At 42.5% G+C, this 15,829-nt stretch overlaps 1 protein-coding gene across 4 annotated transcripts; it reads left to right on the forward strand.

Annotated features, from left to right (window-relative positions):
* Positions 1-852: 852 nt before the first annotated feature.
* On the forward strand, positions 853-14,688 carry LOC118385431 (arrestin domain-containing protein 3-like). 4 transcript variants are annotated; one of them, XM_035772559.2, is made up of 8 exons: positions 853-873; positions 11,615-11,696; positions 11,843-11,990; positions 12,258-12,360; positions 12,587-12,843; positions 13,039-13,183; positions 13,278-13,432; positions 13,535-14,688. In XM_035772559.2, coding segments are annotated over exons 2-8 (924 nt in total). In that variant the 5' UTR covers positions 853-873; positions 11,615-11,694; the 3' UTR covers positions 13,649-14,688. The 4 variants fall into 4 exon arrangements, with proteins under 4 accessions (XP_035628452.1, XP_052377314.1, XP_052377315.1 ...); XM_052521354.1 differs by lacking the exon at positions 853-873 and adding an exon at positions 6,704-6,785; XM_052521355.1 differs by lacking the exon at positions 853-873 and adding an exon at positions 7,557-7,731.
* The last annotated feature ends 1,141 nt before the right edge of the window (positions 14,689-15,829 follow it).

Here is a 15,829-nt window from a genome sequence, read left to right on the forward strand (position 1 = left end):
TTGCAACATTGAGAGCATGACTGGTTGCATCACTGCCTGGTATGGCAACTGCTCGGCCTCCGACTGCAAGGCACTACAGAGGGTAGTGCGTTCGGCCCAGTACATCACTGGGGCCAAGCTTCCTGCCATAGACTGTTCTCTCTGATACCGTACGACAAGCAGTACCGGAGCGCCAAGTCTAGGTCCAAGAGGCTTCTAAACAGCTTCTACCCCCAAGCCATAAGACTTCTGAACATCTAATCAAATGGCTACCCAGACTATTTGCATTGCCACCCCCCCTCTTTTACGCTGCTGCTAGTCTTTTATTATCTATGCATAGTCACTTTAATAACTCTACCTTCATGTACATATTACCTCAATTACCTTGACTAACCGGTGCCCCCGAACATTGACTCTGTACCAGTACCCCCTGTATATAGTCTTGCTATTGATATTTTACTGCTGCTCTTTATCTACCTGTTAGTTTTATTTCTTATACTTATTCATATTTTTTAAACTGCATTGTTGGTTGGGCTCTTGTAAGTAAGCATTTCACTATAAGGTGTTGTATTCGGCACATGTGACTAATAAAACTTCATTTGATATCTGAAGTGAAATGGAATGGTTAACACAGCTATAAGCCTGTGTCCACCAGGCTAAGTTATGAAGGTGAAAATGTTTTGACCTTTAACCCGGTCAAATGTCACCAACCTGATTCAATTTTTACCCACTGTTCCATTTACAGGAATGCTCACAGCGAGGGCATGTCTGCGTGAAGCTGAGCCTCCCCTTGCTGGTCTTCTCTATGTTGCATGTTCGGCATGCTAGCTGGACATCTCTCGAACCATTGCATCAGGGAATCCTCATAAAGAAAGCACTTCTTCATCTTATGAGGTATTATTAAATGGGAAGGCATGTGACAAGGTGATACAATAGACAGCGGTAAATTGCATTTTGCTATAAAGAAAGGACAAAGCTTTTTGTTAATGCACTTCACAACCAAAATGACTCTCCTATTTGTACCTGCTTGGCTGTGTAATTAATCTACTAGTTGATCAAACTGGGTATTTTTTAATACAAGTTTTCACATAACACACATTACCATTGTTGATGAAGCCATCTGTGTCATCGGGGCAGTAACTCGGGTCAAGCTAATGCTAGCTAGTCACTAGTTACGAAAGCAACAATGTCACAAAGGCTGCCTATTTCTACAATTGATCTTCTTAAAATGTGATTTTAAACCCTAACCCTAACCACACTGCAAACCTTATGCCTAACCCCAACCTTAAATTAAGACCAAAAAGCAAATGTATGTTTTCATTCATTTTTAGGATATAGCCAATTTTGACTTATTGGCTGTGGTAACTAGTGGAAAATCTCATGCTATGCTTTACAGATGTAGACTGACTGTACTGCCAGATTGGGTCAGGGGGAGCAGGCGCTCCGTGTTAAACAAAGGGGGACAAGAGATTTGAATTGTTTTGCTCTCAAAAAAAGGGTGATTACTGGGGTAGTGGTAAATGTGAAAGTTGACCAACTGAAGGGGAAAGGTAAGCAGGGATACCTAGTCAGTTGTACAACAGAATGCATTCAACTGAAATGTGTCTTCTGCACTTAACGCAACCCCTCTGAATCAGAGAGGTGCGGAGTGCTGCCTTAATCGACATCCACATCATCGCCGCCCGGGGAACAGTGGGTCCAGGTGTTTGTGATGCTTGTCGTTTGGTGTGACGCAGACAGGGTGGCATGAGTGGTGGAACAGAAGAGTTGTCTGTTCTTTTGAGTTTGATATTGAGTCTTTGCCTGACAAAGTGATGTTAGGATACATGTTATCCTGCACTAACCTCTGTGCTGAATACATTAAGTTGTTACAGGTGTCAAGCTTAGGGCAGGTGGCAGCAGTGTGTAGGAGGGAGGTCCCTAGGTTTGAAAAGTGTGCAGAAGGGCATGAGACAAAATAATGTTTGGCACTGGGAAATTTTTAGTGTGAATTGTAGGAGTGCCTATAGGGCTGACATGCTGACCACACCGGTCACATGTTATTTATTCATTGCACCCAGACTGCTTTGCACGCGCGAACGAGCGTCTGCGTTGCCAGGCGCTAAAATAGAAGTTGATTCTATTTGTGACGCAGAACGCGCTGCAAGTCCTGCCTCTCCCATCTCCTCATTGGTTTTTAGGAACATATACCCACGTGGGTGATTGAAAGATGAACTGAGGTCGGTTGTGGTAATGCACCTTATTATGAAAGTTAGTTTCCAATCGCCATATAAAGTCCAAAGAAGAAGAAAAAAGCCTGGAAGGAGGAGAGATGACTAGAAACAATTTGGTTGACCGCTTTGTGCAGATTAATTGACGGAGTAGAGGACCTTGTGCATTTCAGGTAAAATAACAACTCAATGTTTATATCCCAGGACAAATTTGCTAGCAACTGCAAGCTAACTAAATTGCCATACACGTTTAATGCTTTTCGACCTGTCCCCAAATTAATATAATTGGTTCAGAGTTTGTTTTGATATTTCAACCTGCGTGTCGTGATCTCATTTGGTGTGGGGGGGACAAAATCAATTTGCGCAAGCATCTGGTTTGGGCATGGTGTGAGGATTAGAAATGTCTGGTGCGAGAGAGGCAGATTGAGGTTTCCAGGGTTTGTATAGTGCAGAAATTGTCATATGCTGAGGTAGTGAAGACAGTAGAGGAATATAGGTCAAGGGGGAGGGATCCTGAGAGGAGTGGTGTGAGAAGTGGATCTGTACCAGTACAGAGGGATAGGCCATCAAGTGATATATGCTTCAGAAAGACTATATTCTTAGCGTGTATAGCAATGGTTATCAACTGTACTGCAATAAGTTGCAGAAAGTTGAAGTTGTGGTTACAAGAGTTACAGAGTGTGTGGTGTGGCAGTGTCCCATCCTTTCAGGTTGTTGGCCTGAGGTAGGACTAGATAGATTTAAACAGCGGATTAGGGTGGTAGGTTTTTAGTGAGTGTAGGGTTAGATGGTAGGGTATTTGTTTATTTTTATTTATTTGCAAGCAAAGTATAAGGGAGTCTAGTAGGTGGCGGTAATGCAACATTTATTGGATGCCAACTGCCATTAAACCTCATCCAAGAAGAAGCTCCAGATTGAATTAGATTCAGGCAGGTTGACGCAGTTATGGTTTGTTGCATTAGCTACCACCATAGCTGCATCCATTATTTAGTTTTCCCCTAGACAATAAAGAATACATGAGCAACGAACTAACCTTCAAATCTGACGTGTAAGCAAACGTTAGCGCCTGCCTCACTACCATTATCAAATAATAACGTTACATAACCAGCAGTATAGACAATACACTTGGATGAGCTGTACGACCTAAATTGTAATGAGGTAGTTAGTTATCTAGCTAGCTAGCTATGCTAACATTAGCTCAAACATTATCTAGCCTGCCATACTAGCTAATGTAAGCTAGCCTGCCTTGCCTTATCAAAAGTATGGCACCTAGCTACATAAGCAGCAATAACGTTAACTAACTTTGTTAGATAAGTTAAACCTTCCCAAGATCTCTAATGTCACCCCACTTCTCTGCACACTCCACTGGCTTCCAGTTGAAGCTCACATCAACTAGGACAGCAGAGAAAACAGCCCAGCTTCAGAAAACACTTGAAACCAAACCTCTTCAAAGAGTATTTGAAATAATCCCCCTCCTCAAATTGATTTGCGCATGGAGTTTGCAAAGGTTGGCATGATTTGTTGACATAATTGTAACCCAAACCCAACCTTAATTTACTCGTTGTGACTCACTGAGGTTCCAATCTCCTGAGACTGACTTCATGTCAAATTATCCTATTTACACTTTGTAGTCAATTTTGGCACTAGAATAAATGTTTGACACATTTTGTTGCCACATAGGCTGTTTTCAATGGGATTAGTTACTTTTTAGGGGCAGTCGCTAGGCTGTTTTCAACGGGATTAGTTACTTTTTAGGGGCAGTCGCTAGGCTGTTTTCAACGGGATTAGTTACTTTTTAGGGGCAGTCGCTTGGCTGTTTTCAAAGGGAATAGTTACATTTTAGGGGCAGTCGCTCTTTAATAAGAGGTTTGAGACCAGAAGCAGTTCATACTAGTGATGCAGCCTGGTCTCACAGAGTAGACAAAACATAGTAAACGCAAATCTAAGACCCTCAAATGAGTACAATATGTTATGTTTGGTATGGTTACATAAGACAGAAGGTTAGTTAAGGCAAAAATGAAAGTACAGTGGTTGGTCAGGGGGGATGTGTAAGCGTATAACGTGAACATCTAGTAACCCAAAGGTTGCATGATTGAAGCTCATCATAGACAACTTTAGCATTTTGCCTAATTAACAACTTTGCAACTTCTTACTACTTTTTACCGACTTTGCAGCTACTTATCATTAGCTCACCCTTCCCCTAACCTAACTCCTAACCATAAACCTTAGCTACGGTTAGCCACCTAGTTAATGTTAGCCAAAACAAATTGGAATTCGTAATATTTTTGTTTTGCGATTTCGTAACATATTGTACAAATTGTAATTTGTAACATATCATACAAAATGGATGATGGAGATTGACAAATTAATGCATACCATACGAAACATTAGATAATTTACAAATTGGCATGTCCCGGATTTACATTTACATCTACACCTGAGTCTAGATTGCAGCATGGGAATTCCAAGGCAGCGGTCCAAACACTTGAAAGACACACCCACATCCACTTACCCTCGCCTTATGCCCTGAGGGGAATCCTGTCGCCATCCTGGAGGGCGGTCCACATGATTAGCCAAGCAAGGGAAGTTTGCAAAGTAAGCACCTCAGCCATCGTTTTTAGTCAGTTCTGCGATTGTACAATTATGTTCACTCCGGTGCCTGAAACTCCCCATAATTCAATTCGCGAAGATTGTACATCTGCTAAGAAAGGTCAGTGAAAACTTAAAAACAACATCAATAGAGAAGTCTACATACAAGTGCAAATAAAAATGACTGCAAATAAGTTAGGAAGTGTGCTACTAATGCACATGATGGCACAAACACTAATCATGAAATATAAATATATTTTTGTTTGGTTATCTTTTGGAAATTGTAGAAATAAAACATTTTCCTTCTTCAGAAGTTCCAGCTAGGCAGGCTAACATTAGTTAGCTAATTAATTTGCTAGCAATCATACAGTAAGCGTACATGAATAATTAATATAATATTTAATATAAGAAGACGTGCACTCATAATTGACTGTAGCGCATATAAAGCACCCACAAGCTACTGGTGGCTGAAAACACAATCGTCGCGGGATGAAGGAGTGATGAATTTCTGGCCAAGGGTGGTCCATTTAAAATGAATTCCTTCCTCCCTAGCCCCTTGCCTTTCAAGTATATTCTCGTCAGACGTCATGATACGTCATCAGAAGTGTCCACTTAATTTGAGGGCAGGGGGGATAGGGTCAGCAATAAGCAACAATAACGATATCTGACGTCGTTAGATAAATTAAACCTTCCCAAGTTCTCCAATGTCACCCCACTACTCTGCACATTCCACTGGCTTCCAGTTGAAGCTCGCATCACCTAGGACAGCAGAGTCCCTGCCCAGCTTCAAAAGAGACTTGAAACCATACCTCTTCAAAGAGTATTTCAAATAATCCCCCTCCTCAATTTGATTTGTGCATGGCTCTTGCCAAAAGGGGGCATGATTTGTTGACATATTTGTAATTAAAACACAACCTTAATTTACTCGTTGTGACTCACTGAGGTTCCAAACTCCTTTTCAGATGAGACTGACTTCATGTCAATTTATCCTATTTAAACTTTGTAGTCAATTTTGGCACTAGAATACATGTTTCTGACTCATTTTGATGCCACATAGGCTGTTTTCAAAGGGATTAGTTACTTTTTAGGGGCAATTTCTCTTTAAGAGTTTTGAGACCTGGAGCGGCTCAAACTAGTGATGCAGCCTGGTCTCATAGAGTAGACAAAACATAGTAAAAGCAAATCCAAGACCCTCAAATTAGTACAGTATGTTATGGTTACATGAGACAGAAGGTTACTTAAGGTAAAAAACGAAAGTACGGTGGTTGGTCAGGGGGGATGTGTAAGTGTATAACACAAACATCTAGTAACCCAAAGGTTGCATGTTTGAAGCTCATCATGGACAACTTTAGCATTTTGCCGAATTAGCAACTTTGCAACTTCTTACTACTTTTGACCTACTTTGCAACTATAGTACTTAGCATTAGCTAACCCTTCCCCTAACCTAACTCCTAACCTCACTCCTAGCCTAGCTACGGTTAGCTACCTATCTAACGTTAGCGCTCGCTACCTAGTTCATGTTAGCCACAACCAATTGGAATTCGTAACATATATACGTTTTGCTATTTCTTAACATATTGTACAAATTACAATTCTTCACAGATCATACAAATTGTAATTTATAAAATTAATGCGAAATGGAAGATGGAGATTGACAAATTAATACATACCATACAAAACATTAGATATTTTACTAATTGGCATGTCCTGGATTTACATTTACTATGTTACATCTGTACCTGAGTCCAGGTTGCAGCATGGGAATTCCAAGGCAGTGGTCCAAACACTTAAAAGACACACCCACATCCACTTACCCTTGCCTTATGCCCTTGGGGAAATCCAGTGACCATCTTGGAGGGCGGTCCACATGATTAGCAAGGGAAGTTTGTAACGTAAGCCCCTCAGCCCTTGTTTTTAGTCGGCTCTGCGACTGTACAATTATGTTCACCCTGGGGCCTGAAACTCCCCATAATTCAATTCGCGACGATTGTACATCCGCTAAGAAAGGTCAGTGAAAACTTAAAAAAAACATCAATGGAGAAGTCTACATACAAGTGTAAATAAAAATGAATGCAAATCAATTAGAAAGTGTGCTACTAATGCACATGATGGCACAAACACTAATCATGAAATGTAAATATATTTTTGTTTGGTTATCTTTTGGAAATTGTAAATAAAAAAATGTTCCTTCTTCAGAGGTTTCCAGCTAGGCAGGCTAACGTTAGTTAGCTAATTAATTTGCGAGCGATCACAGTAGGCGTAAATGAATAATTATATATTTAATGCGAGTAGACATGCACTCATAATTGACTGTAGCGCATATAAAGCACCCACAATCTACTGGTGTCTGAAAACACAATCAAATCAAATCAAAGTTTATTTGTGAAATGCTTACTTAGGTTCTAACCAATAGTGTAAAAAATGTATTAGGTGAATAGGTAGGTAAAGAAATAAAACAACAGTAAAAAGACAGGCTATATACAGTTAGGAGGCTATAAAAGTAGCGCGGCTACATACAGACACCGGTTAGTCAGGCTGATTGAGGTAGTATCTACATGAATGTATAGTTAAAGTGACTATGCATATATGATAAACAGAGTAGCAGCTGGGTAAAAAGAGGGGTTGGGTTGGGGGGGGCAATCATCGCGGGATGAAGGAGTGACGAATTTCCGGCCACAGTGGACCATTAAAAATTAATTCCTTCCTCCCTCGTTCGTCCCTTAAGTGTATACTCGTCAGACGTCATGAAACGTCATCAGAAGTGTCCACTTAATTTGAGTGCAGAGGGGATAGAGTGTGTCTTTTGGACTGCATGCCATGTCTTTTTTCGATGAACCGGAAATGTTGGCTCCATTCAGCTAAAAGAGCCGTTCAGATGGCTCCCAAACAGCTCTTCGTTCAGTAGTGCTTAAACATGTATGAAAAACCATGAAAAATAGCAGATGTCTAAACTGTGAGTTTAAATACATTTTTAACTGACGAAATTAGCTCGCTGGTGGGTTTTTTTCTACACAATGCAAAAATAAAGTGTGGACCATAATGAGGCTCTCGTCACTTGGACCTTTTATTCCAGCAATGAGGAATTACCATCTTCCGACAATGTTTTTATAACGTATCTACAGATAATCGTTCAAAAAGCAGTAGCCTACAGCCTAGCTGTAAGCATATTCAAACCAGGGAGCCAAATGAACGGCTCTTTCACACATGCGATTTGGTTCCCGACGCTCACCAAAAAGATCCGTTCGAAACGAGTCGTTAATTCGCGAACGACCAATCACTAGCTCATACTAGAAAGCAGAGGACACATTAGAAAGGCTCGCACTGGGAGGATGCGAGGAGCTACCAGCCACTGTTACCGCTGACACACACATACGAACCGCCAGCGAGAGGACCACTGACCCAGCACGCAGGGCGCAGCCTCTATGCTGGGCAAAAGAGTGGCCGTGGGTGGTGTGTGTGGGGATTTCTAAATGATTTCTTATACGCTCTTTCTCTAACACCATGGTGCTGGGCAAGGTGAAGACTTTAGCCGTCTGCTTCGACTATCTCAACGACAACAATGTTCCCGTTTACTCCGGTGGTGATTCGGTATCCGGGAGGGTGATCATCGAAGTCGCAGGCGAGGTTCGCGTCAAAACGCTGAACATAACCGCCAGAGGAGTAGCCAAGGTGCGGTGGACAGAGTCCCGCAACGCTGGGGCCAACACTGCCTACACTCAGAATTACACCGAGGAGGTGGAATACTTAAACCATAGCGACACGTTAATAGGAGAGGAGAGAGGTAAGGGACAACCACATCATAATTACCACTCATTCTCACAGAGATGTGTTGGCAACATTTTGAGAGTAGGCTATATGGATAGTGTTGGCCTAGTTCAGGTTGTAGAAATAGAACACGGTTATACATCACCGGATTCCTGCCATGTTAGGGAGCTCTGCATTGCCATTGCTGTGGTTATAGGCTACGCCATTTGTAAGTTACGAGTGATGGTGGTTTAATTTCACATAAACTGCACAACACACACGTCACACATTGATTGGAACAAATGACAAATGTCATGATGTGTTGATGAGTTCTTAAAGTCAGGTGGGATAGTGGTCCTGATGCGACCAGATAGTCCTGGTGTAACGCATAGGTTTTCCTCGTCCAATTTAGTCGGTTTAATAACGCGTGATGGGACATAAATATTAAATATATTTATGTTTTATAGTGACACATTACAATTTATGTAGATTCTACAGTAGTTGTGCTTTTTATTCAGATTTAACAGTCATAACAAATTGTTAACGCCTTCTTTGCGTTTTACGTGGCGAGGGAAGAAACCATAGAATTTAGTCCGAATGTGACCTTGATTGGGCCAATCTAACCGAAAGCGGTGAAGTTGGAATATTTTCGACGTTTTATGACTGTTTATGTTGTACAATTTTATCAGGAACATTCTTTCACTGATAACATCCTGAAGTTTACTCCCTTTGTTAGAAGCGGTTCAAACCTGTTCACAAACTGGCTGAGGGACTCACGGGGGGAGACAGACCTCTGTCGCCTCTGATTGGTCTGAACTCCCACGTGTATATTGGATGACGTCGTTGCGTCTGAGGAAATGACAATTCGAAAGCATGCAAATTTGTCATCAATTTGCCATTGTTACTTTTCCATAGTGTACTGTAAAACGAATATATATATATATATATATATTGCCTAAAAAATACATAGGCCTTTCCTCATAAAGTAATTGATATGTTACAACAATTACAGTAGTACTGAGGTTGAGGCTGAGGTTCAGTTTCAGTCTATAACAACAGTCCCAGTGATATTTGCATAATAGCTGTTCTCGTGGGACATGTAAACTGATACAGCTAGGATTAATTCAGCATCTTTACAGGGCATAACAACACAAGAGATTTGAAGGAAAAACTATCCCATGGTTAGTATACACCCGTAATAAAAATACACTCTTGACATAAGACAGCAATACAAACTTATATGGCAGAGTAAGTTCCTATCTCATAATTAGGACAGTAAATGCACCTCTGTGTGGGCGAATCAGGCTGTCGTTGCCAGGGTGATGTCTGAGAGCTGAAGCAATATTTTCTCCAGAGCAATTGTATCCACCACAATATACCATCGCCAAGACCTCCAGCAGAAGATTGGTTGCCTTCTCGGCGACTCGCCGAACCTACCGGTACCCTAAATTCAGAATAGCCTTTACGAAAACAACGTTAATCGGTAGGGTTCCTTACAGATGTAGGATCGTCGTTTGATCACCGTCTTGAAGGAGGTCCTTCCTGCAATGCAGGAGAGTTTTTACTTTTGGTGTAGTTGAGGTTTCAAAGGGCATCTGAAGTTTGTAATTTCCACTTTGAAATTTCAGACTTGATTTTCCCTTGTGAACCAAATGTATCAACCCCTACCGAAAAAATGTCTATGAATTATAATCCATATAATAATTCACATTTCCTGTTGCTGCAGGATTACTTTCCTGCTGTAGCAATCTGGCTCAAATTAAGACCCTACATCTGTAGACCCAGGTATGTTAGTGCTGGGCTGTAGCTCTCCTGGACCAAAGCTGCCTGCCGGTTACACTGCTTTTCTCTCACTTGGTGTTGAAGTACAGTGCATTCGGAAAGTATTCAGACCCCTTCACTTTTTTCCACATTTTGTTATGTTACAGCCATATTCTAAAATTGATTGAATAAATGTTTTTCCTCGTCAATCTACCGCATAATGACAAAGCAAGAACGTGTTTTTAGACATTTCTGCAAGTGTTTATTCGTTAAAAAAAAAAATGTTTTCCTAGTTTTTGATGCACTGTAATAACCCTCATTGATGCTGTGTGTTGATTGATTGATTGCCTCTGATGAATTTGTCAAATAAAACATGCTGTTGGTTTTTTAATAAAGATGCGTGAATGTACCTGCTCTCGAGTCCCTCTTTATTTACCTCAGATACTACAGTCCATCTCTGCTGGCTCTCTGTTTTGTCTGTGAGAATAACATGGCTGCTTCTACTGCTGCATGGCATGAGGGTTTTTTGGTGAAATCTCTCCCTCCCTTTCCCTCCTCCCTGTATATCGCTCCCTGTCTCTGTTCCCTTTTTCTTTCTGTCTCTCCATATTACAGAACACATGGTCATTCATAAAGGGCCTTAGTCGAGGGGCGGGACCAGGTTAGCTTTGTTCCAATGGGAGGCCGAGTAGTAATGTGTCTGTTGGAGTAGCCGGCTGAAAATCCACTGCTCATTCTGGTTCATACCGGTATGCGCCTGCTCTCCTCACTCTGCCGGTGTGACTTGGCAACCACACACACCCACACACAATGTTCTCAACACACACACACACAAAATGTTCTCTGCTGACAAGATAACACGCGGGAGTGCCGAGGTGGCAGGAAACAGATCTATACCCACATCAACATGAACATTTATCGATGACATGTAGATTGAGGAAGTGAAAGGGGATTCGTGCTTCCTCTGCCTGGGTGTGTCTTCTCCTCTCTGTACTGTCTGAAATGTTCACAGATTAAATTAGATGACATGTTGTATTTCGCGCATCGATGACATGACTGGGTAATATTGAAATGTAATACAATGACTGGGTTGTATGTGCTATAAAGTATTTTTCTATGTGTCAAAGTCTTTTTTTTTTATGTGTCGTACAACATTTATTACTGGATTTATTGTCTTGGTGTTGCCTTGGACTGAGGCACTTGAAAGCACTAGGCAACTTGAAATCGCAACACGATACAATGAAATGGTGGGTGCGTGTCTATGCGTGTGTACACTGGGTGTGTGTGTGCGTCAGGTATGGTATTTGGAATCTTGTTCTCCTGTGTTTCAGATGAAGACAGTCCAGAGGAGGCCCTGACTGTTCTCAACACAGGATTACACGAGTTCGCGTTCAGCTTCCTGCTACCACAGATGTACGTAACAGATGGACACACACAAACCTATAACAGCCATAACATAAAATCCAAAACCCAAATATGGAATCATATCTAAAGATAGACCTGTAAGAAGTCTAATCCTATGAACCAATTTCCTCTCTCCCCTCGTCCCCCTCTCTCAGGCCCCTGGCCACGTCGTTTGAAGGGAAGCATGGTAGTGTGAGGTACTGGGTGAGAGCAGAGCTCTACAGACCATGGCTGCTGCCTGTCAGAGTCAAGAAAGAGTTCACTGTCTTTGAACACATTGACATCAACACACCACTGCTACTGGTGAGGAATACACACAATTCATATGGGGACACAATTCAGTCCCATTCAAAATCCTATTTTCCCTAACCCCTAACCCAAAAAACCTAACCCTAGCTCCTAAACCTAGCCCTAGCTCCTAACCCTAAACCTAATTCTAACCTTAACCCTAAACTACCTAGAAATAGCATTTGACCTTGTGGGAACAATCAAAATGTTCCCACGTGTACACACACACACACACAAGCTGTCACACAGGGCAATTTGTGACTGCCATTTCTGTGCGTATAGGCCCCTCAAGCTGGCACTAAGGACAAGACCCTGTGTTGCTGGTTCTGTGCCTCAGGACCCATCTCACTCAGCGCCAAGATAGAGAGGAAAGGATACACACCAGGTGAGAAACACCTGATTGGCTAATGATGATTTCCGCTCAATCTAACCACACACTGCTCAGAATGTTTCACAACACAACATGCTCAAACCCCAGAGGGAACGTACAGCACTGCAGATATAAATACTGCGCTGAGAGGTATTCTCAGGACACCACACACACACACACACAGTCCCATACTCACCCCCCCCACACATCTCAGCCTTTTTCTCCTCTCCTCCTCTCTTAGGTGAGTCCCTCCAGATCTTTGCGGAGGTGGAGAACTGTTCGTCCAGGGTGGTGGTGCCCAAGGCAGCGCTGTGCCAGACCCAGACCTACTTCGCTAAGGGCAAGGCTCGACAGCTCCAACAGCAGGTGGCGGCCCTGCGTGGGGACACCCTGTCCCAGGGGAAGAGCCAGAGCTGGGATGGAAAACTGCTCCACATACCCCCGGTCTCCCCATCCATCCTGGACTGTCCACTCATTAGAGTGGAGTACTCACTGATGGTGAGGAATGATGATAAACATAGTATAGTTGATATGGTAATACATGTGTTAATATGGGAGAATAGGAAATAAATAAATACCTCCTAAAATCTAACCGGTTTAGCAGGTACTTTCCAGTCATGTATAGTATTGTAAAAGTTAGTGCATCAAAATATGGGCTGTAAATAAGATAATATCCATCTCTCTCCCTCTCAGGTGTATGTGGACATCCCTGGGGGGTTGAACCTGTCTCTGTCGTTGCCGTTGGTGATAGGGACCATCCCTCTCCACGCATTCACCAGTCGAACCAGCAGCATCAGCAGCTACTGTTGTACCGTCAGCTGGCCAGAGAGACCTGAGGGTACGACATACACCTGTGTGTGTGTGGAGTGGTGTGTGTACTGTGTGTGTGTGTGTTCTCCCATGTTAATTGCATGTTGTGTGTGTATTCACAGCTCCCCCCAGCTACAGTGACCTGGCGGTGACAGATGAGCAGAGGCGAGGCTGTTTGGAGCGCTGTGAGGGGTCAGAGGTCAACCAAGAGGGCCAGGGAACGCTGCAAGCTTACATCACAGAGTTCAGATTCCAGCCCCCACCTCTTTACTCAGAGGTACACTCACCCACACTCAGATGCACACACACCACGCATGCACGTACATACATACACGGTATTGTAGGTCAAACTGGCCTAACCTCTCTCTGTGTTCCTCAGGTTGACCCTAACCCAGAGCCGAGCTGTGGAGGTCAGGAGACCCGACCCCTGACCCTCTCGCTGAGGACAACACTGACCTGCTCAGAGCAAACAGGCAACTACACATACAGGTGAATCCAACATGGCCACCATTATAGCCCCCTACTGGAGCCAGTCACCTACAGATGGATCCAACATGGCCACTGCTACAGACCCCTGAAGTGGGACCAACATGGCCGTCTCATCCTTAGTTTCCTCAGGATGGGGTCCATTGATGTTAACAGACACAGGGATGTCAGCTGTGAGAGACACTGTGTGGAGAGGCCAGGAGACGCCTCAGTCTGACCAACATGGCGGTTTTCTGCTGGTCAGGATGAACAGATAGTGCCTAGACACAGCTTCAGATACATATCACCATTACATGGCACATCTAAGACTAGAAAGGAGAAGAGAGGAAGAAGAAAAGGGAGAGAACCCACTGTTGGACTGTTGGAAACAGTGGTCAGGAATCTCCTCCAGCCTCAGAGTGAATTTTGCACATGCCTTTCTCGTTGTTTGTCTACTGAACTTCCACAGCTTTTCTTCCTCAACGCTCATATATGCTGCAACGTGGCCGTCGTCTTCTTACCACCGTTACCACGTAACCCGAAACCGAACACAGACTCTTTTAGAACAAACTAGGAAACAAATGAAAATAGACATTTTTTATTTTTTAGATGTGTTCATGTGTCTTGGGTTTCTTGACTGGGGAATGTCGTGCATGGTGAAATGACCAGTGTGTGACAGACACAGGTAAAGCACTCACTCCCCACTCTTGTCTTTCTGGGTTCTTTCCTCACTACACCCTCCACAGATACAGTGCCCTGCAAATCACCTGTTTGATTGTAGTATATGGACATGTGACACAGAGAGAAGCTCTGTGTCACATAAGATGGAGAGCAACAGAAGGATGTAAAAAAAAAAACATGTTTTAAAAAAAAAAGATCAATTGTGGTTTTGAAAATAAAATGAGTCCAACCGAGATTGTAATTCAAAGATTAGCTCTACTTCCAGTCTAAAATATTTTTGTATTTGTTGTTTTTCTATGTTTGTGTACGCAACACTATTATTGCCATGACGGAAATGACTGCAATCACGATCTTCCTTTGTATGAAATAAAGAAGCCCTTTTGTAGAGAGCGTTTCAGCTGTGCCTTAGTTCCGTGGAGTATTAGCCGGGTTATTGGGCCCCACTATCACTGTGTCTACACTACATTACGGTTTGGAGAGAGAGCTGTCTGTTCGATCTGCCTCTCATGGGCTCTTGTCTCCCGCCCTCTCTTCCCCTCTATCCGCTCTCTTTCTCCTCCCTCTCCGTCTCCCTCTTTCCATTCCAATGTCTGAGAGACAGACGGGACAAGGGAGCATTGTCTCCTCCAACACGCTCTTTCGCTCTTTCTCACACACACATACATGTACACACACACACACACACACACACACACACACAGCTCTACAGGCAGACAATCCGAAACAGACATGCGTCATGGGTCCCAGGAATGTTCACATTTGTAGGCACTCAAATCAGCCTAGTAAGTATCTTACCGCACACAAAGAGAACAGATGTTGGCTAAGGCTAATTTTAACGACTAACCTAGTTCCATTCTGGGGTCTGGACAGATTCTGTGGTTTAATCTCTGACACTACATCTAATCTGATCTCTATCCATCCATGTTCGCTCTTTACCTCTCTAGCCCCATTTTCTATCATGCATCCTTTGGCTTTGTCCTGATTTGATCCACATTCTGTTTGTGCCCACATTTTGAAACAGGTGTAAACGATTAAAAGATCGTGTCTGGAAATCTTAAGTGTAGACAGATCTGGACAGTGAAACCGTTTAAATCATGATCCTACCTTTAAAATCATTGACAAGTGGCACCATTGAGTTATGGCATCAATATGTGTCTTAAAATAAATAAATACATATTATTTAAAAAAAAATAGCTGTCAAAAAGTTAGCATAAAGGAGAGGGACCAGGAAATCTGCTCACAAAACGGACACAATGGATGGATGCGAGACACATTTTATTACCATGTGTAGACATATTTTGGAAAATGTGGGCACAATCAGAATGTGGACAAGATTTCAAGGATTCACAACAAAAAATATATAAATAGTTTTTAATAAGGGTACTAAACTAACATATGGAATTGTTTTAAAATAGTATTTGTGTTTTAAAAATGGTAATACCACAGATTATTTAGCTGTTTGATTTGGAATTTAAGGAGCCCTTTGGGTTTCCCACATTTTATTTTATGATCAAATATTGAATTTGGC

Source organism: Oncorhynchus keta, chromosome 6 (assembly GCF_023373465.1).
Source record: "Oncorhynchus keta strain PuntledgeMale-10-30-2019 chromosome 6, Oket_V2, whole genome shotgun sequence".
Classification (NCBI taxonomy): domain Eukaryota; kingdom Metazoa; phylum Chordata; class Actinopteri; order Salmoniformes; family Salmonidae; genus Oncorhynchus; species Oncorhynchus keta.